The following is a 21,136-nucleotide window of genomic DNA, read 5'->3' on the forward strand; positions in this document are numbered from 1 at the left end:
CTACGAGAGGCCAGTAAATGACGCGAGACTTATAAATAGATATAAATAAGCTATAAATAACAGTTAAGAAGTGATTATGATGCGATTGCTGATAGGGAGAAAACAGCGCTCGTCCTTCGAAATCCCGCCGTGCGAAACCCGGTAGCAGTGTGATCTGACACGTAGAAATGTAGACAGCTGATACTACGAGACGATAAGCGCGCATGAGGTGGGAGGGTGGCGGGAACTGAAAAGGGGATAATCAAAGGCCCCATTGTGGACAGCGCAGTAAAGCGTTCAATCTTAATTAGATATAAAAGTAAAGACGACGAGATTTAAAGCGCGAAAGAGAGAATTTGACGCGAGCGAATGTGTCTGTGACGGAAGGTAGTGTGGAAAGCAAAGAAAAAAAACTGCCTGTCAGCAGGTTGGTTGTTTGCGGTTGGATGGCCACAAAGGACTCAAAAGAAAACGTGGTACTGGAAGACAATAACAGCAACAAAAACAAAAAGAAATATGGTGAAATATGTGAAAATTAGTAGTAGTGGTGATGATGAAGGGATAAATAACGAGAAAAGAAAAAACGATGCGAAAAGCAAGAAATACAGGTTCGAAGATAAAGCGGATAATAATATTAATAATACTAATAATGATAAGAATAATAATAAGAAAAAGGAGAAAGAATAAATATAGCAGTCCAGGTGGATGTTTTTGGGAGATGAAGCTATGTTAATTTGACTCCCGCCAACCACCTGTGATAGCAGGGGCATCAACTTCCCCTCAAACTGTGTTCATACATGTAAATAAAGCTTACGACGGTGTTCCTTAAACGCTTTTCGTTCTTGATTTTGTAGATTAGAGAAACGAAAAAATTGAGTTTAAAAACAATCATGGTCAAATAAAATAATTTGACCGAGTCAAATACGCCTAACCAATGAAATGCGAGAATTATATTATTATTATTATCCATACAACTCTACGCACAGAGCCGTACTGGACACATTGAGGTACAACTTTTTATAGACTAAATACTTCGAAGGACATAGGCCATTTCATCTGAAAACAAAAGTTGCAGTATTGTTTTTCGAGTAAAACTTACAAAACGTACATGTACGGGAACGCGATATCGCCTTGGCAACAAAATTAGTAGCCAAATGTCTTCGCCGTCAAATTTCTATTGGGTGCAGGCCTTTCAATGCACTGAGTGACACTGTACCTTTCATCTATGAGTTGACATAACGGACGCAATGTCATCATAAACAACATTTGTAATGCTAGGACTTAACTACAATAAAAACTAATCAGAGCAAATTACGTGCTAAAAAGCCAAACGTCGATGCAGCTTGTTCCAGAAATAAGAAGTGTTCGCGACATGAATTGCAGAGAGCTCGTTGTCAGAATCGTCGCTCTTCTGTACCTCAGTCTGTGCATGTCAGAGTGCAAAGCATTCTACTTGGGAAAAAACTTGTTTGCAGAATGTGCATCTGAATAAATTCATTGTGTTTATTGCGATAAGGAGCGGGAGCTATTCCTGTGTGCGACGACACACCAAACGTCGAACACATCCTGTATCTAAAATGTTTATTAGTACATTGCCAAATTCTCAGCAAAAGGTGCGCTATCCAAGGACTGCTTGTTCAATTGCGTTGCCAGCCACTATATTCTGGTAATAATGTGAACTGAACGAATGGTGAGCAAATCCTGATTTTAAGGTAGTAAAACCATTCTTCAACTTAGGGTTGTCGATGTCTTATGGGTTTTCGTCGAGGCTGTCAATCTAAGACCATTAAAATAACCTTTTTTTATCCTAAAATCTTTGATGTTGCAGGGTGGATATTGACGAGGATCTTTTCTAACGGTTAACATATACGTCGACTCCGTGTGTTTAGTTTGTTTTTGCATATCTGTAACTTCTGCCCTCCTGACTTAATTGAAGTTAATTAATTAATTTAAAAAATTAATTCAAAAGTTCACACATGATTGCACGCATCATATAATTTAACTAGTGCAATGGTTATCCGTTGAAATTTATCAATGTGCCTCACAGCACTCTTAAGAGTGTACGATAAGCCCAAGGAATCTATTTTGCTAACTACAGCGTAGATAGCAACCATGTAAAATTGTTAGACGAAATTACTAAACAACCAATAAGTCCACATGAGGGAGAGATGACATCTTCTATTTCGATTTGAGCTTGCGTGGCCCGTCGCACTCATGTCACCGACAATGACACGGCAGAGCCTTTTCTAGGTAGATATGAGAATTACCCACAGCTATGTCCGGAAGGCATGGCCTGTTGTTACTCAGACTTTATTGTACTCGCTTGCTTACACTTGCGCATCCTTACGATCTACCTGATTTCACTCGATCTCTGTCCTCGCTTTATTTCAAGTTCACCTTTCTTCCTTATAACATTTTCCGGAAAGATTGTTGCGTTAATGTTCTTCTAATCTTTTACAGTTATTCACCTTTGTGATATTTGACGTCTTAGCGTCGCCTGCACAGCAAAAGTTCACTCATACGCAAGTGTCAATAGAATCATTAAAAACTGGCTAAAAACATTATGTAGAGATATGTTGCAGTTATACGTACATTTAGTTCTATCACACTCACGTTTTACTTTTATCTTTATAGTACTACTTGCTATGTTCGTGCCTACTTGTCTTCGTATAATATAGAAGTGTGCTCCAGAATGCGAGAGCCAACAACAATAAACAAGCTGGAACGATTATCGCGAAAGCGTCCAGTTAAGTAGACATTTCTTTGAATTTGTAAGGTTTACTGGATGCAAATGCATCAGCGGATACAAAGTTAATGTAAAGATATTGCACGTGCCGGCTCGACTGCGGTGCATGATAAAAACACTTGGAACTCGAAAATGTCACTTGTTTAGACAATTACATGGAATAGATTTATTCACTCAGTAACACTGTTTTTTAAATATATGGTTTGGCAAGAGTTAAGTTTGTCTTCGTGCACTTTAATACCACAAAGTAAGATCACTTTACCTTCATACCTTCTGTATGAGAATGAGGAAAAGATAGAATATTTATTTTGTATTAGTGGAGCTTTTACATTGTGCTACAAGGTCTAATTCCAGCAGTGTCGGCTTAAAGATCTTTATCAAACAGAGTCTTATGCTATGTCGCACGGTATCGTTTTATATGGTGTTCCTCTTTATGAGAAATACGATAGCATACGCTCTGCCTAAGCTGATTTTTTATATTAGAAATTTTTTGGTGCAACATAATTCGGTCATGTTACAACCTTAGCCCAAACAGAAAAACAACTTGAAACCGAAGCTTCGATCCATTTATGATCTTCGTGAGTAGAATTATGGTGAGTAAAGTAATTATAGTGGGGTCAGGAGTTCTGTAACTATGTGTTCTAAACGGTGGGCCGTCGGCTTCAGGCGCATGTATGGTCAATCAATTCAATAAAAACCAGGTATAAAAAAATCTAAAGAAAGATTCATGTTTTCTGAGAAACTAAATATTTTCAGTATTATTTAAGTTTAAAAGAAGCTCAAAATTCATAACAGGGCAATTTGATAAATATTTTAAAATTCCTGATTTTTTTTGCCCGCGTAAAAGCACAGAAAGGTTTTTACAAAAAAAAATAATAATAAGAGTCCTGCGTTCAGACCAAAATGTCTCGAGCTCTCATTTTTAAATTAATGCTCTTTTTATATTGAGTGTCATTATCATAGCCGTGGTAATCTCTCTTCATAACAGTAGGTTTATTAGTTTTCATGACGTTTAAGCTGTTTTTCAAAGAGTGCTAGCTCCACTTCTTTTATCGAAACCTATTTCAGATAAATGTGAAACGGTTTGACAGAAATAATATATCTCGAAACAGAAATTAATCGGAACTGTTTTGATATCACTTACAAATATTTATGCATTTTATTGATCTCCTCAATAAAACCAGTGAAGCTCATTATCAAGGCTGGTATTGTTTTTATTCCGCTGAATTAGCGTGCTGTTCGATCCTACCAGTTCGACTTACTATCCATCTACATTTCTAAGTCCTTTGCCATTGTTGCAGTACAGGAAGCTATTTTTTTTCGGTTAGGTATAGCATATTCTGTTTATGTAGCCTTCGTTGCGAGAACCATAAAACATTTGTGCAGATCCTACTGAGTTTTTAAATGCACGTTTTTTTCTGCTAGCTAGGGTGCTCTTTCATGCATGTTTGACTAAAAAGATTCTTCTAGTTTATTTGGTAGCTCTTCGATGATATCTTGATTTTGTGGAAAAATCTCCGATGATTTTTTTTGATTTTGCGGAAAGTCTCCCATAATTTCATTAGGTTCAATAGGGAAACGGTCGGTGATTTCCTTCAAGCTAGCTGCATTTCTAGATGGCCATCGCACCGGTCTTAAGGACATGATACCTTCAACAATGTCATCGGTAGAGTGTGCGTAGCCTATCGTTGGATCATGAGTTCGTTCCAGTTCGCCACGATGGCATTGATGAAGCTGGCGTCCGTAATCGTGCGACTGGGAATGGCCGTTTGCGTGTTTGAGGGACCTGCGATGCCTAGGACAACGGTGCGCTCCACCGCAGCATCCTGGTGGTGGTGGCGTCATGAGGCCTTCGATAAAAAGCTCGAGGTCATCCTAGAAGAATATATGTGGTAATAACAACATACGCATATTAAACTCGAAGCTGTTGGTTTTGTTTCGTAGGTCAATTTGGTTATTGGTAAATGAGTAGGGGTTTCTTGTGGTTAGCTGAATCTTGGCCTGAAATGCTATATGTCTACGAGCTTAAGAGTCTTTAGTCGCTATTATGAAAGCCGTGAGGTTTATGTCTTCTGCGCAGGTTGATGGGTAATTAGCTTAGCGACACGATGTACTTTTAACATTCGTTCGATCTGACTCGTAAGGATTCTTGTCTAGAAATATTAGAACCTACGACATAAAGAATGGAACCTCAGGACAAAATGCATATAAAGCTGCAGTATGACTGCTGTTGCCACTTGAATAACATTATTGTTGCTACTTGAACTTTAAGCAAGGGATAAGTGAGTATATGTTAATGCCGAAAATGTTAAATTAGCCTATCAGTGATTATACGGCCTGTAAGAGCTGTGCCCTACTTTAATGTGTCCCTGTCCAACTGAACAATAATGAAGTCGTCGAAGTAGCGTTTCCGTGAGGAGTTTTTCGATAAAGATCAGGCCGACAACCCACACAGGGCAGGCTTCTATTGTAATACCTAGAAACGAAGAACAACAGTAGGAATCGAGTAAATCGATATTATTACATCAAATTGAGCGGGGCAAAAAAATTGTACCTAGATATTAATCCACATATGATTTTCATATGAACTAAAAACGGTTAAAGAAGCAAGTAAGCTTTCGTCTGCGATATGTGATAGCATATATATAGAATGCGTTCTCGGGGACGCAAAATTGGTCACCCTTATAGCATATAGTGAATATATAGATGCATAATCTTACCTACATTCCATTGAGACGCAATTTTTATATACGATAGCACTGTATGTAAAAGGCAGCATGCGATAACGATAGCGGTAGCGAAACAACAGTAGATGTGACCTTACGTTAAACTTACCAAGCGCTAGATCACTACAGATGTAGTAACAGAGGGCGTCAATGGTGAGTGCGAAAATGAGGTATGCCACACCGCGAATCAGGATTGGTATAACAAAAATATGAAATCGCAAATACAGAAACTCAATCACCCAAAGTACAGTCATATAGGTGAGTATTCGCAGAGGAAAGCCGGCCTCAAATGGCAAGGAGGCCAAGAAACTTTCTTCAGTATCACTGGAATGGTCATTTCCGCCGCGATGGCGCAGAAGCTGAAAATTACGACATAGTATAGAATTAGCTGAGGAACGCATCACGCTATTAAATGCAGAATCGCTTGAATTAAGAAAAAAAAATGATAAGCTGAAAAGGTCAAGTCCTGCAACAGATAGATCATTTCTTATGTACCCTACTACGGTTCGACGCAAATTGTTCAGATTCATTGATTAAACATTTGATTGAAACACTGAGCCTATCTATGTTGCGAGACACAAGAGATACAGGTCGCAGAAAATCAACGTTGTGGATAACAATTTTTTTTCTAGTCAATATTTTGTGCGTGAGCATTTTTTTATTAGGTATTTGCATATCGTTATATGACATATGGCAGTTAAATTGAAAGCACGTAACTATAGAAACTCGTAGATATGACAACGCGAGATGTTTGGAAACTTAAAATTAGTATGCATATGAGTTTAACAAATGGTTACCGATAAATATTCGTAGACCAGTGCATGCAGTCCGTACACGTACGCCCGGAAGTACCATTTAAGTCCTTTGCACGACGTACATTGTTCTGTTCGCTGATTTTGCTTTTGTTGATGTTGTTGCGGTCGATTAAAAGCCTCTTCTAAGTAGAGGCCTTTATCGCCGCGATCCTTCATTGATTCTTGGTCGTCTTGATACGTTTCGGAATGTATGTGGTTCCCATCTAGGTCACCACCACTAAGCCCGTACGGGTAGACGCGGCGTCGCTGGAAATTCTTCATTGTGCAATCAACTCTATGGCCTTGTTTTTGAACAAAATGTCATTCGTGTATAGAGAAGCCAATCAAATTCGACCACTTGAGTAGCTTTCAGTCAGTCTACACAAATCAGATTAAGCCTCAAATGGTGAACAACAGAGGTCGATAGCTTTACAACGTGCACATTTACTGCTATTAGACATACACTGCCACACCGCTTTAGACGAAATAAAAATTTACCCTGTACTCTGCACTAGAAATTGCTTAAATTGACACCAATTGGTTTTGTTTGCTTTTACGTCACTATCTCTGCTAAGTTAGAAGAACGTTATGTCATCGAAAAAGGGTCTAAGTGCTTTTACATGTGCGCGAAGTACCTGATTCCAGACGAGGCTTTGTAACGCCCTTGTATCGAATCGGATGAGGAAAACATTCGTATATTTAGAGCGCCTGCAAATGGGGAAGAGGTTGGATAGAGAACTATTGGAGCTAGGAGAGGGAAGTAGTCCTCAGAGATGAGAAGGAGAGTACGACGCGAATAAGAATCCTTTTGTGACATTACTCCGGAGACACCTGGACAGGCACAAATGTTCTGCGACCCGGCAGAACTTGTATTTGATGTTCGGAAGGCTGCGGTAACTTGAGCATATAATTTTAGCCTTCTGGCTTTCATAGGTTTAATTTCGAGCAGCCTTGGGAGCTATGTTAGTGGAGCTTGCATGTGTTCGGAAATACCATGCTATCCAATTAAGGGAGTATTCCTATATCTGGGGTGGTAAAAATTTGCAAATGGAACAAGGCTTATTGCTCGGATGGATACATAGCGTTACAAAGCTGAGCACGAATTACAATGCAAAAGACCCCATTGGCTTCAAAATTGTTCCGCAGTAGCCCATATAAATCTTAGAGAAATTTGCATGCAGCTCGCAAAGTTATTTAAAAAAAAAACTAAATAGTCTACTTGTGAAAATCTGCGTCGGAAACTTTATTAGTTCGGCATTGGCTTCCGTATACATTACATTGCACACCGGCTTCGTCTATTGTTGCGTACCCTGTCGTTTTCCTTGACTTGTTAAATTTTCTATGAGTTGACGAAGTATCATTTCAAACATGTAATAAAATTCATAAAACTTTAGAAAAAATCTAATGACTCAACAAACTTACCGTTTACATCCTTCTCCATTTTACAACATATCTTTACAACAATTTTCTTTGTTAAGTATATACATAGAGCCTGTACTTTGAAGAGCCATAAATAGCCATTAGTGGTCTTTTCATTGGCGTTTTTGTTATGCTTATATTCGTGACATATTTCGACAGATAATTCCGCATCTACAGCTTAAGAGTATAGAATTATATACTATAAAACTGCTAGTGGACCACGTTCGTGCTGCCTTAGTCTTCCGGAATTCTACTTCCGTAAGAGTTACGCAGAGCGTGAGGTAGATATCCTGCTCTACTACTTCTACAGGCCAAACATATTCATTATTTTTCGAGTGTAATCCTTGTTCCGATCGATTGCATCGTTGCATATTTTTCCCTTACGGGTCAGTTGCAAGCGCCACCTTCGTACGCGAATAAATCTAATAAAGGCAAAAGATGTGTGTTTGTTATTGGCATTTTATATTCAACCTCCCTTTCGTCCATCCACGTCTGTTTTCCTAGTTAGTTTCGTCGATTTTACTTTTGAATTCAGTTCGAAAGGGGCCGCATTGTCGCAGACACCTAAGCACACAGAAATCCCAAACGTTCCAAAGTTGCCATTTGGCCGCGGTACCTAAATACCCTGACCCGTCGGGCACCATTGATCCTATCCGCGATAGATTGGGTTCCGTCACCTGAATCAAGGTGCGGAATTAGATATTTCTAGGTATTCCAGGTCGTTTGAGCTGTGGTACACTGTACGGTTGACAATTCGTTGAAATCCTCCATCAGGAGCACATGGCATTATTTCTACAGCATTTAAACATCATGGATAATTAGCGTTCATACAGTACGACAGAATTATGATTAGTATAGACAATATTAAGGGTAAAAGCGCGTACGTACTTCATCCCCGTGGAGTGAAGGTAGCGGGGACGACCTCTTTGGCAGCTGCTCAACGGGAACCTGCAATGAGGACAGCAAGGCTTGTTGGGGAGCCGGCACAGTACTCCAGATGCTCGATGCATCAAAAAGAACCACCTGCAATATGAATTCTGTCGATTATGAACAAAGGATGCTCCGCTAATTAACGAAAATAACGCAGAATGAATATATATATACATAATCCCGATTTGTTTTTTTACCTTTGACCACGCTACGCTCATGTAACAGCGTTGTATACTTCAGTAATTTCTCCGTACGTGCTCTGTTTCGTTACATTAATTCAATGCACGATTAAGTCGGTAGACGCTGTTATTGGCACGATTATTATATTGAAGTACGCAAATGAAAATAGAAGCAGGGAGTGTTATTATGAGAAAGGTGCTGCAAACCCATAGTATCTAGAGGTTGCTGAATTTCAGAGTACATGTTATTACGTCAATGAAGTGGCTATTAACGTATTATATTGAAGAGAAATATGCCGTTGGTTACCGCGATTAGAGTTACCCTATGTAATAAAATGCAACACAAAATTACCATTTTTTTCTTCTAATTATATGGTCAAAATATTAAGTACCTCGTCCTTTTCATCATGATTTCTCGAGAAAGTCGAGACATCTTTTGTCACATTAATCGTCTCAAGGCTCAAGTACTGCAGCTTGACGTGACTGTCGTTGCGGGAGTTGCATTGGCTGTTACGGTTATGCTTAACATCGCTCCCGATAGGCATCGTGACGTTTAGCATTTTTGACGCGCTTGTGTTTTTGCAATCGCCCTGTACAGCAGTGACAGGTGAGTGTGGCGCGCGATCGTCTTGTTTTTGTCGTATTAGCAGCACCATGCGCTCGCCAATGGAAGTGTTCGAAACTGTGCACTCTTCTGTATACAAACGTCAGACGCTCGATAAAAATAGAAAATCCTTCCTGCATTAAATTCCGCTGACTACGTTGGTATGCACAAACATTGAAAACGTTATCGTGGAGCGTGTGCAAATTGATTACATGTGCATGGTACACAATTTGTAGGTCTTCCGTCCCCTCCCTGCAGAGATTAGCGGATGTTACACAGCTCGAGCACTCAAGCCTTAGAACCTGGACCCTCGTATATTTTATAGCCAAGTGAGTAAACTGCTATGAAATACCGCAATCTGTGTAAGTTAATCAGTCTACTTTCTCTGAATGAATTGCTGCGCGCAGTGTGCACAGGCATGGACCATTTGCATTGAGAATTGTGCCACCCCAGTACATACGTTATCTATAAATGTTTTTGCCAGTAGCATGTGCCGTCCGGCCTATTTCTGCGCGAACCTTTTATTCACAGCACACTTGACCGCTGCTTATAGTTACCGTCTAGTTTACATGCAAATAGCATTATGAATCGCTACCGTTTAGCGCTCATTCTTCACAGATTACTTCTTAAAAAATTATGCAAGTTACTATCCTAAGATCAACTCGAAGCATGATAGACAGTTCCAGTTATATAACACTGTGCCGGCTTTCAACAAACTACAAATTTCGACCTCCTTTCCGTGGCCTTGCCCTTCTCGACATGCGTGTGCGAGAGCGTTTGCCGACCAACAAATATTTAGGGTTCAATTTTGCTTCGCGTTCTGAATTCTGTTACTCCTATCAGTTCCAGTACACAGTAACAACACTCCGTCGGAAACGCGCAGCGCATGAGTTACGTTTAGCTAGCTGCAGTATACGAAGTGGCCGGTCAGTGTTTCTGGCTAGTGTCCCGAGTTCGCTGTGTAACATCTCAATGTTTTATTGGTGGTTTTTTAAGCAGGCAAGTTGTCAACGATAGCGAACCTAAAAAAGAAGGCTTGAAGTAACCTAGGCGTAATTTTTGGACAATGATTACTGTTGGCGCTCCATATTCGGCGTGGGGCGCTCTAGGATGTCTCCTGCTGGCGGTAGCGATCCTCACGACGGGCTTTGCATTTGGTAAATATCACGCTATTAGTGTTTTAAGAGCTAACTCTTAGTATAGACAACTTCGTTTTTGGCAAAAAAAATTCTCATGATCACAATCGCCGGATTTAAATGCCACTTTACTAATACTGCCAGAACCCTGGTTTTCTTGATATATCAGTTATGGAACGAATGGCGCTTTTTTACTAACTAGATTTTCGAAAATCACTGACACGAAGCTTGAGAGAAAGGAGTCAATTGAAGTATGAAAAGCAAGTAGCGATAAAGCCATCAGGAGAACATCATCAGAGTTCGAAGATTACAACTGTTCTATTATTGTTTATGCTATCCTATACAAAACATTTAACTATTGAACTATATTTTTGTTCGGTACTGCTAGGTGCGCGCAGTTCGTTTCGACAACTTTTGCCGCTTGCCAGACCTCGATCGTGCCCATCACTTCCACCAGCCTCTACAAATACGCTTTGCGAGGCCACCTTTCTCCTTAAATTTATGTGCGATTGGGAGGACATTATGTACTAAAAAACCTAACAAGTGTATATTAGATCGGACGTGGAAATCGGTTACTTAGGAGATACTTCAGGACAGTAATGTCATTGTATTCAAAAAAAATTACAACTCTCCATCACAATGCTGCACATGTAATACATGGTGCCCTGTGTACTAAATTATATATAGTTGATATTGACTCGCGTACAACTTACCGGTGCATCGTGTTTTTGAGACTATTCCGACATCATTTGTAATGGCCCAAATAAGCTAGAGTCCAATCGTTTTATGGTGGTGGTCCTATATAGGCGACTATTGATGTGAAGCTTTCGCCAACATTGTCATTTGTTCGTAAACCGCAATATGAGTTCCGTTAGACATTTAGTTCCCTCAAGAGGTGAAAATAATTCAATGCGCAATGTTTGTTGATGATGGTTTTGTAGTACCACGATAATCATTTTTAGGTAGATTGCTTGTAGCATATAGAGACTGAATGAACTTGTTCGGATTTTGGAGCTATGTATGAGGTTTAGACTTTGTGCGAAGCACAGGCTTCTATAGGGACGTTCATAAATGTAGCCCTGTAAGGAAAACAAAACGTGTCTTAACAGCATCCTTCAAACTGTCATTACAAGGTAGTCCCGTATCGACGGTGCCATCATCCAATTTTGTACCTATGCCCAATAAACATCTACAGATTGTTAATGGAACGATCTGCTGATTCCTTGATTATAGAACCTAAGCATGCCACCCAAGGCCTCGCGCTACAACACTTCCATGAATTCCTACTGCTGTTGAAAATCGTAACGGTTATAATACGATATGTCTCTGTGAAGCGATCTCTGAAATGATCAAGGCGCCGCGCTGGGCCTGTATTATTATATAATAAAATAACACGCAACAGCCGACAGGTTACTGCGATAATAACAGGTCCTTCATTTCTGTTGCTGTTTCACCGTCCACTTGTCTAGACCTACATGTTGGCCTTGCGTTCGCAACTCTTGTTCTAAACGTCCAGTAAATCACTGCACAGGTAAACACAATAAATCGAGCAACGAAACCCATGCCGAAAATTTCTTTTCATGAAATTAGTCTATAACAGATTGTTTATTATAGACGTTAGAGTTAATAGAATTCATACGTAGTTACTGAGTATTGATTGTTTACAGTTCGATGGGCGACCATAAGTTGAACCATTGAATGAAGGGTGCAATTTCTAAATACTAACTTTGCGCTACAAACAAATATAGACCGATAAACATATTTGTGCAGGACATATATCGAAAACAGTTTATTTGGAGTCGACACGTACTTGTATTTATTACATTGCTAACGGTATTAGGCAAAATGGATAACCAGTCAGCTAAGCCTGCTGTGTAACATTTAATGAACAAAGTAGACGGCCATATTTGCAGCTAAGATAACTATACCGGAACTATATATTCTTACAACATTTGGTGAGGCTCGCTAATCTCTTCGACGACCTAGTTTACATTTGCTTTTTTTGGTTCGCTTGACCCAATAATTCTTCTAATTGTTTGCTAAAAACTAGCGCTTAACTAGAATCTCCGCGTCCGGCCTTCGTCCAACCCGTCATTACACTCGCCGTCCGCTAGCGATACGATTGTTTCCACTTTCCAAACCCGCCTCCACTCTCAGTTATACTCCCGTTTATCAGCGGCTGCAGCGTACTCCTACGTAATCGAAGCTCTCTTCTAGTAACAACAGCAGTATCCGTCTATTATTGTGCAAGGCCACGTACGCTGGGTGGCAATATCATTTCAATAGCATAAATCTGCTCGAGCCGTAGACGCTGAAGTAGTTGCGACAACGTCGGTTCTTGTGTGCCGTTTGGACCTTGTGGAACTGGATCCCTCCCTTTCTACGAAGCTGTATCCGAGTGTGTGCTCGAACAATGACGAGTGTTCCCAAATCAATTTAGGCGTTTAAACAGAAAATGCTCAAAAAAGTGTCAGTTTGTCAATAGATTGGGCAACTCGCGCACGCGTTAGGAAGGCGTATCGCGAAACAACACCTAGAACAACTCTAGTGGCCTGTCCGCTCCTGAAAGCCTCAAGATCTGTGCTCGAAACGGTTGGCCGATGAAGTGTCCAAATGATTGTCCATAATCTAGGAAAACGCTCACACGATTGCACTATGTTGATATACGTTTGCTAAGGCTTGAACCGACTAAATTCAGGCGGCCCGAGAAACAATTAGATTTTCAAACCGGCAGTTTCTCGAAATGTTCCCTTTAAGGAAAACCAGCAAGTATGTGTTATCAGCAACGGCTGTTCTTCTATGCGGGACGAGCTATTTCGTCGGACAGTGGGTGGTACGTACGCAGATGTTACCATTTATTGCCAGGAATAGGTGCGGGCTATGACGGGACCCATACGAATGTTTGTCAATTCACGAAAGCGTTATCATCTAATCTTGTATATATTTATGCCTGTCGCATATGAATAAATGTACACATCTCTCAAAGATAATACCATAATAGAAATGAACTTGAAGGTAATAATCAAATATTTAATAAAAATTTGCTAAAAATCTATTGGTGTTTTTTTTTTTTCTCTGCTAGTTCATCTTGATACGTTTAGTGTCGCGAAATGCTCAAGTTTTCTCTAAAGTTCTGTAAAGACAAAAGCGAATATTTCGCTGTTACTTGTTGCCAAGAGTCTAAAAACGAGAGGGGGTCTTGTTAGCTCACTGGGCCTTACTACCAATCGAATACCTACAATATTCTACTGAGTGTATTCAATTTGGTCAGCAAATCCACGACTACCAGCACCCTGTGCAGCGCTTTGAAAGGAATGGTTAGTCTAGCATAAACCTGGAAATATTCTCGATTAGACCTACCATTACTAAGTGTTCCGACGAAAGGTCACAGGAAGGCGATTGTTTTGGCATCGCGGTCATTCTCTATTACACAGAATAATAATAATAATTAACACTTGTTTATGAAAGCATGTGTACATATGCATCATTACTGCCTGAACGTTGCTTGGTCGGATTGTCGGCAACTGGGTATATAGCTTCGATGAAATCAATGAACAAGTTCACGTCCTGCTCAAGTGTTTTGGCCTGACTGCGAGCTGCATTTCCTAATTTGACACGAGTTATGAGCCAATATATAGCAGCGATATGAAATGAAACAAACGTCAGTGTGAGGATTTGTGGCGCAAGGGTCGCTAGCCTGTTCAATTCGTGATTATCATCGAATCGACGATGGCATTCTCCGCTGAAGGTACACCAGCCAACACCATGTCTCCCACACCTCGAACCTGTCAGGAATGCCCACGCAAAAACAAATATTAGAACCAGTTGTCCTATTTCAATGTGCGCAATATTTATAGAAATAGCTTTTGCAAACAGTTGAAGAAACTCCTGCCACCCCGTTAAGCGTTAGAGTCCGTGGCGGACCAAAGAGCCCTTTGAAGATGTTATCGATAGGATCTACAACGCTACAGATCAAACGGGACGCTACAGACGCTCGTGAGAGGAAAAAAAACGCAATCTTAGCTGGAGATCGAGTTGGACATACCGTGATTGTGAATCGGGTACTTTATCCCACCCACCGTCGTAGCGCTCAAGCTGAATGCGGATCATCAGGGCCATATATACTGTGTAAAGTTTCTACAGTTTCCAAGAGTGTTTGGTAAAATGTTAGCTTCACTTAGACATCATTCAACATCACATATGTTGTTTGGCTTTTATTTTATACGATGGATGAAACCGTTCTTCAAAACGGGGAGCAAGCGTGCTCGAACTTGAAGAAGAAGATAAACCGCAATGCCCTTAGCTCATCTTAGTTCATTCTACGCTATAAGCTTATACCTCACACTACAGAAATTCAACAAGAGAGGATTCATAGCCGGGAACCTCGCATCCAAACCACGACGACAATTCTGCTTCGCGCTTAGAATCTTTTTGGCCATAATTTGCTCACGAAAGCCTAACTGCGTTCTATCGGGAGTATCGTTGGAAAACGTTAATTCTTTATTTGATTATACTTTGGAACATACGAACCTGGAGTCATGATTGTTGTGCAGGGTACAGATTTGTCGAGTTCACATAGGGGCACGCAGTTGTTTGAAGAGACAGACAACAGCGTTGTCGGGGTACCATAACAATATGGATGGCACATCTCGCCGATTACACTGCTGGTGGGAAAACACGGCTGGAAGCCGAATGATAAGCAAAGACTCCCTACGCATAAACCTACAAGATAAGTGCGAAACCCAGAGTAAGATATCATTGTGCTTAGCGGGAACATTACAAGAGTTACGTTCATCATGGATGGTGCGGGGGGTATTACGGGAAGATGGAGACCGTATAGGTCACGGCTACGATTAACAAGAGTAATTGTAATTACGCGCAGAAATTCTGCAATATCCTACAGCGTAGATGTTGTGGTGACGCTAATAGTGGCACACAATATGGAAAACAGGGCAATTAAACGATCGGCCGTCAACAATAGTGGCTAAATATTGTTTCACGGAACCGCAGCCAAAGAAGAGCATGCATATTATTTATTAGAGGATCATTCGACGCCAGTAGTAAAGAATGGAGTCATTTGAATATCGGCCATATTGGTTACCATGGTTTTGCTTGTTATTGTTAATACGCTAGAAAAATTCAATCCTCTTTACCTCCCATGCAACTAGCATCTCCGCACCGTGTGCCATTAAGTTTCCATCGAGGCTCAGGACATACTGCCGATATGCCGTTACAAGTGGCAGCTCTGTGGCACTTCGTTTCAGCCTGACAGACAGTACCGTGCCTAGCGAATTTACACGACGTCAAATTGCAGCATGCGCCATCGGTTACGGTACACTGTGGCCACTCTTTCGGAGGCCTAACAGAATTGTGATTCGTGTCGTTGAAGTGATCGGACCGAGAATCTAATAGATTTCAGTAGTGTTTAGTCGCTTCTAAATCACGTCTCTGATCTAGGTTGAAGGTATGTTTTTTTTTTTTACTTTTTATTATTCTGTATCGAAAAACTCACGTCGCGTAGGACAGCGGCCAGCAATTGTCGACCGTAAACTCTGGGCTAATTTCCTCAGGGGCGCAGGGACCCTTGTTCAGCTTGATTCCGCAGGTCTCATAGGAAAAACTGTCCATGCAGCGTTTGTATGCTCCAGATTGAAAAACAATCCTGCGATGATGGTGATGCGCAACGAGTTAAACATCCACATTTAGGCTTCGGCGAACACGTAGTAGCGTTTTTTTTCATTGTAGCTGCTTACTATGACTAAGACGGCATCAAACACTTAAGGCGTCATTGAGTGGTTATATAGTACTTTATTATAGATACTCGTAAGATGAGAAAAGATTCATGGGGATTTAATCGTCTCCACAAAGGTCCACGCAAAGGTCATTACTGCCCGAAATGACATCCGGCCTTATTAAAAGCTAAATAAATACGGCTTTAATTATTTGTATTTACTTCTACAGTGTTTCCATAGTAGCAGTATTGAATATATGATGAGGCCGACGCCTGTCGACGATAGTTTGCAGAAAGGACTAAAACGAGAACATATATCGTAATAGTTCTACTAACGCCAGATGATGCTGGATGCTGCGGATGGAGCAGGTGCTGAACTTGCGTTGATTTTCGTGGTAGCTATAACGGGACCGAGGATGCATGATGTAATTGGCTGGCTCGTTTTCCGATAGAGGGCATCGTATGTCTCCAGGAATTAATCCAGGTATCCCTACACACCATTCCGCAAGACACGTAAAAAACTACGTAAGTACACGAATGTTGCTCTTCCTTCAAATATAAATAGAAGGTCATTTTAAAAACACGTTCATCCGGTAATGCAATATACTTCTAATATTCACTACCAATCAATGGTGTTAACCAAAAGTGTAGGCAACTGCGTTCAGTGAGAAGCATAAGACTGATTCAGCCATGTTTTTCCTAGGGAGGCAAAAGGTGCTAGTATTAACAGTTATTCACTATGTAAATTTTGAACAGTGCAGCGATAAAAGATGTGCCTAAATAGTAAATACGGAATAATCCATATTTTATGTGTATAAATCCATATAAAATGTAACTTACGAGGGGCAATTTACTATATGCTTTTAGTTATAGCTAACGTACGCGCTGAAGGACGGTCCAACTAAAATAACTATTTTCATCCACCAAAAACACCGAGATGCACTGAATGTACGCCAAATAGTTACTCTTACCATCATGTTCCGCTCCGAAAAGATGACCGATCTCATGCACGAACGTTAGATCCAATTGCCACTGCTGATCCGGGTGTCGAATCACCATGCTCATAGCATGCGTCTGTTCAATCTGGCCATGGCACACGCCCGATAGCTTTCCAAAGCCCACGAACCCATGTGGATCATCATTTGTCAAGTGTACAAGAATGCAATAGTTTTTTGCATTGGGTATGTGCGGGTTGTCAAGGAAATCGTTTAAACCTGCATTTGATCTACATATTAGCCTGTGGTCGTCCAGCTATTATAAATACGCGGAACGAATTCAAAAATGTTTTGCTTACGGTGTGGAAAAAGCAGACTCGCAGTTCAAACAGCGCCTCTAAACCGGAAACTCACTTTCCTTCCTAATGATTAGCTTGTATATTCCCGTCTCTAGACTTGCCACACTATAAGCCTATTTTGTGCCCCACCTTGCAGAATATGAGGTAATAATAGGATCTGTAAGAAGAACGATTTTATGGCCCGCTTATCGATGTTCATGATAAACGAAAATTGGAGGGTAAATAAGAAATACTAGTTACCCCAGACGATATTGAAATCCCACCCCGTTTCACCTGGCAGCATCAGCCCACCCATACCATAGCACACATTAGCTGATACCAATTTTAGGCACGGCTCGTGGTCGAAGTTTTTTGAGGTAAAAATTGATCTGACTCAGATATCTGCTTCCGCTGCGCTGAAACACCATTGTAGCAGCCTGTATCATCCGGATGACAATTCTGCCCAGAATTGGCTTGGCCATTCGGTAGCCGTAAATAGTGGTAAGGGATCTTTCTAACGCGTCGTCGAACTGTACGTAGATCCCGCAGAAAAACTGATCATCAATAACTTGTCGAAGAGCTGACGAAAACACCAACGATCCCTCGTTGCCTAAACTCGAGGTCACGCGACACATCACGGAGGCGAGTATACAGACTATGTTAGCACACCTGACTTAACTGACAACCATCAATACCGCCAAACTTGTATAATGTATGCCATTACGATGCTTTTTAAATCAACGCTTATTGGGAGGTTAAGTATTTGTCGACGCAATGTCACCGAAGATATCGATTATAGCTAGAAAAGTTAAAATAGTTAAATAAGTTTTTGCTTTCAGTAAGCGCAGCTTACTTATAGTGATGATTAAACAGGTAAAAATTAAATTAACAACTCGTTATGTTTTTTTTTTTAGATTGTGGTACCTAATGCTCTCTGTAAATAAAAAAAAAACACCGATTTCAAAAAATAGGTCTACTTTTACTGATTTTCTTCAAACCTATGTACGCACGCAAATTATCGTTTTGCTACATCTTACTCTATTTCGGTAAAATTTCTTTGCCTTTGCAGAAAAATAATTGACTTAATTACATGAAGTAACGTATGTATGTAAAACAAACACATCTAGCGTGCTTGTTTCACAATAGCGTTGTCTGCAATATTTTTATTAATAGGTTTCAGGGGAATTTCAATTGCCTTCTATGACTTCTGAACTGTAGTTCTGAACTGAAAGGTCGCCCTGATCAAGATCGTGTAAAATGGTCAGTCGATGATTTGCGCCGTTTCTTGGAATGCCCCACGCGTATAAACGTGATTTACAGTACATAACAATGTTTGATAATAGCATTTATTTTCCGTTCAATTGTTAAAATAACCTTCTATTGTAGCGTTTGTTAGTAAATCTGGTAGCTATATATAATAAGGCATGAAACATGCTATGACAGATGTCAGATCAGACATGCTTTGAGTTTTACGTCTGGTACTACCTGTAGAGATCATGGATTTCTGTATGGCAATTAAAACCCACCCGTTATGGTCAGCTGTCGTTTGGGACAGACCCCTTCGCCTCTGGGTTTTATATTACGACTAAGCTGGTTGGGTACACTAACTTAATCATTATGTGAAGCGACAACTGAGTGTATTGTATACGGATGAGAGCCACAGATTTACTTCTTCTGAGCAGAATATTAAGATCTTTATAATACGTGCGTTTCGAATGAATCAAAATTTAAATAATCATACATAGCATGTGTTGAAACAGCTCTCGCTAGTGGGCAACTTATATTATTAATTTGACAGGAACGAAAACCTTGAGTAGTCTTAGGTTTTTCTATTTTAAACTGGTGGCGCGTTTGACCAAATGAACACCAGAAAAAAAAGTCTTTAGCTCTTACTGTTTGTAAAGTATCCACCTGTGGCTGCCCTTCTTTCCAACACATTTTCTACAAGCTTGTCGAGGACAGCCCACGAAAACGGTTCTAAGATCGTACTCCATACCAATACAAATAGGGGCCAAATCACATTCTGGAAACGCATGTTTGGAAGATTAGGAACCTGCAAATCTTGCTGGCACGATGTAGCGCAGCTGGTAACTGTAACCTATCGTATGGAGACTTGATAGATAAAGTTCTTCGTTGTCACAAATAAATATTCCTCTGCAGGAAGTTCTCTCGGCGAATGCAGTTTCGATCGATCTGTTATAGTGATTAACAATTGTCTTTTAAGATTGATTTCAATGGTACAACGAAAGCATATAACACGCATAGATACAATTCTTAATGGTTTAAGTGTCTATTAACTGAACTTCACTCATAACTGATCCGGAAGTATCCTTTTTAAGCATCTATGTCTAATACTCGGACATTGTTGACACCCTCATTTTATCGCTTGCTTCTCTAAGATATAGGGAGGTCAAACAAGCCTAGTTACATTGCTAGTTTTCTTGGCGTGCTTTTCTTCCACTTAATAACTTACGAGCAATTCCACTTAATTTTTTCGTATGCCGAGCTACTGCTATCCGGAACATCCTTAACGTACTACCGTTCTTCCCTCTGACAGCCTGGTATTCACGTGTGCTTCATAACATAGTTAAGGCGACCGGCCGCAGCCGTGCGACTCTCATCTGCTGATGTCTCCATGGTGCGACTTCACAATGCCCGGCTAGACGATCCCTTCAGACAGAAAAGACGAAGAAAGAGAAATGGTCTGGTAGAACTTGCTGCACTTACGACCAATTGGATCACCGTAGACGGTGCGTTACAGCAGTCGGTCAAAAGCATCGTTAATATTTTAGGCTGTCCAGATAAGAAACACTTCTGCGCAAAGATGTATCGACGAAGTAGCGATGATTAGCGTTACCACTAGTATAGAATCTGCAGCTTTCAGCTTGACGGATTCGGAACGATGAACAAGTTCGGAAAACTTTTTTCTGCTGGGGTACTTAACGGAAATGGGTTCGCGCACCGAATATAAATATTTTGAGGTCTCAGTGATAGCAGAGGTGTTAGCATACGTTCATTTTTCCTCTGTGGAAGTCAGCCATCGTCTGACATAACGCCAATGCGGCTCCAGAAATAGAACTTGAAATATCTATTTTCTAGAACTTTTTTTCGTCAGTAGTATTTCAAGAAACAGTTGAGAATCAATTCTGGGTAATAAAAGACTTGGTGATTGTGGGCATCAGAACATTGTTTTCTAGGGATGTACCGATCAGGAAGATTTAAAAGGTGATGCACAGATTTTTTGAGTTCAGAATCGTTCATCCCTAGTCAATCAAAAAAAATCACTCAGTCCCTTTAGAGTCTAATCCTTTAAGTAGGATGAATTTGTTGTTGTTTATGATTAAACAGCGCTTCATTGTTTTGTAAATAGACAACTTTTTTTTAGACCCGTTGAGATGTAACCGGTCTAAATCGCACAGTTCAGCGTAATTTACGAATTAATTTGATGTTTTTTTTTTGCTTTTTATGAAAACGAGTAGAGTTTCGTTGGAGAAGAAGCAGCCTGCGTGAAAAATAATGAGGAATGTGGTGTTTTTGCGAAGAAGCAGAGGATTTATTACCTTTACATATAACTCAGCTCTACAGATATTGTAAGATTCAATTCAATTTCGTAACATCT

General features: G+C 40.3%; 3 protein-coding genes and 1 long non-coding RNA gene across 7 annotated transcripts; 1 reads left to right on the forward strand and 3 right to left on the reverse strand.

Annotated features, from left to right (window-relative positions):
- Window positions 1–3,851: 3,851 nt before the first annotated feature.
- Window positions 3,852–6,938, reverse strand: LOC111262652 (uncharacterized). The gene is made up of 4 exons (XM_022837059.2): window positions 6,249–6,938; window positions 5,561–5,810; window positions 5,083–5,201; window positions 3,852–4,600 (listed from the first exon to the last, which is right to left on the reverse strand). The coding sequence occupies exons 1-4, from the start codon at window positions 6,525–6,527 to the stop codon at window positions 4,178–4,180; spliced, it is 1,071 nt and encodes a 356-aa protein (XP_022692794.1). The 5' UTR covers window positions 6,528–6,938; the 3' UTR covers window positions 3,852–4,177.
- A 523-nt stretch (window positions 6,939–7,461) lies between these two features.
- On the reverse strand, window positions 7,462–9,429 carry LOC111262650 (uncharacterized). Its single transcript, XM_022837058.2, has 3 exons — window positions 9,166–9,429; window positions 8,553–8,687; window positions 7,462–8,341 (listed from the first exon to the last, which is right to left on the reverse strand). Exons 1-3 carry the CDS (start codon window positions 9,427–9,429, stop codon window positions 8,165–8,167), a joined length of 576 nt encoding a protein of 191 aa, XP_022692793.1. The 3' UTR covers window positions 7,462–8,164.
- Window positions 9,430–9,564: 135 nt separating this feature from the next.
- Window positions 9,565–11,721, forward strand: LOC111262651 (uncharacterized). 3 transcript variants are annotated; one of them, XR_002681766.2, is made up of 3 exons: window positions 9,565–9,706; window positions 10,377–10,534; window positions 10,902–11,721. It is a non-coding gene; the product is annotated as an uncharacterized LOC111262651 (long non-coding RNA). The 3 variants fall into 3 exon arrangements; XR_015311998.1 differs by having other exon boundaries at window positions 9,616–9,706; window positions 10,374–10,534; XR_015311999.1 differs by having other exon boundaries at window positions 9,665–9,739.
- A 580-nt stretch (window positions 11,722–12,301) lies between these two features.
- On the reverse strand, window positions 12,302–20,814 carry LOC111262649 (disintegrin and metalloproteinase domain-containing protein 10). 2 transcript variants are annotated; one of them, XR_015311997.1, is made up of 6 exons: window positions 19,411–20,814; window positions 17,858–18,127; window positions 17,216–17,458; window positions 16,581–16,734; window positions 15,044–16,175; window positions 12,302–14,298 (listed from the first exon to the last, which is right to left on the reverse strand). XR_015311997.1 is itself a non-coding variant. In XM_086969266.1 (5 exons), the coding sequence occupies exons 1-5, from the start codon at window positions 19,550–19,552 to the stop codon at window positions 16,022–16,024; spliced, it is 963 nt and encodes a 320-aa protein (XP_086825392.1). In that variant the 5' UTR covers window positions 19,553–20,814; the 3' UTR covers window positions 12,302–16,021. The 2 variants fall into 2 exon arrangements, 1 of the variants encoding a protein (XP_086825392.1); XM_086969266.1 differs by having other exon boundaries at window positions 12,302–16,175.
- Between the last annotated feature and the right edge of the window lie 322 nt (window positions 20,815–21,136).

This window comes from Varroa jacobsoni, unplaced genomic scaffold (genome assembly GCF_002532875.2).
Source record: "Varroa jacobsoni isolate VJ856 unplaced genomic scaffold, vjacob_1.0 scaffold_688, whole genome shotgun sequence".
In the NCBI taxonomy this organism is placed as follows: domain Eukaryota; kingdom Metazoa; phylum Arthropoda; class Arachnida; order Mesostigmata; family Varroidae; genus Varroa; species Varroa jacobsoni.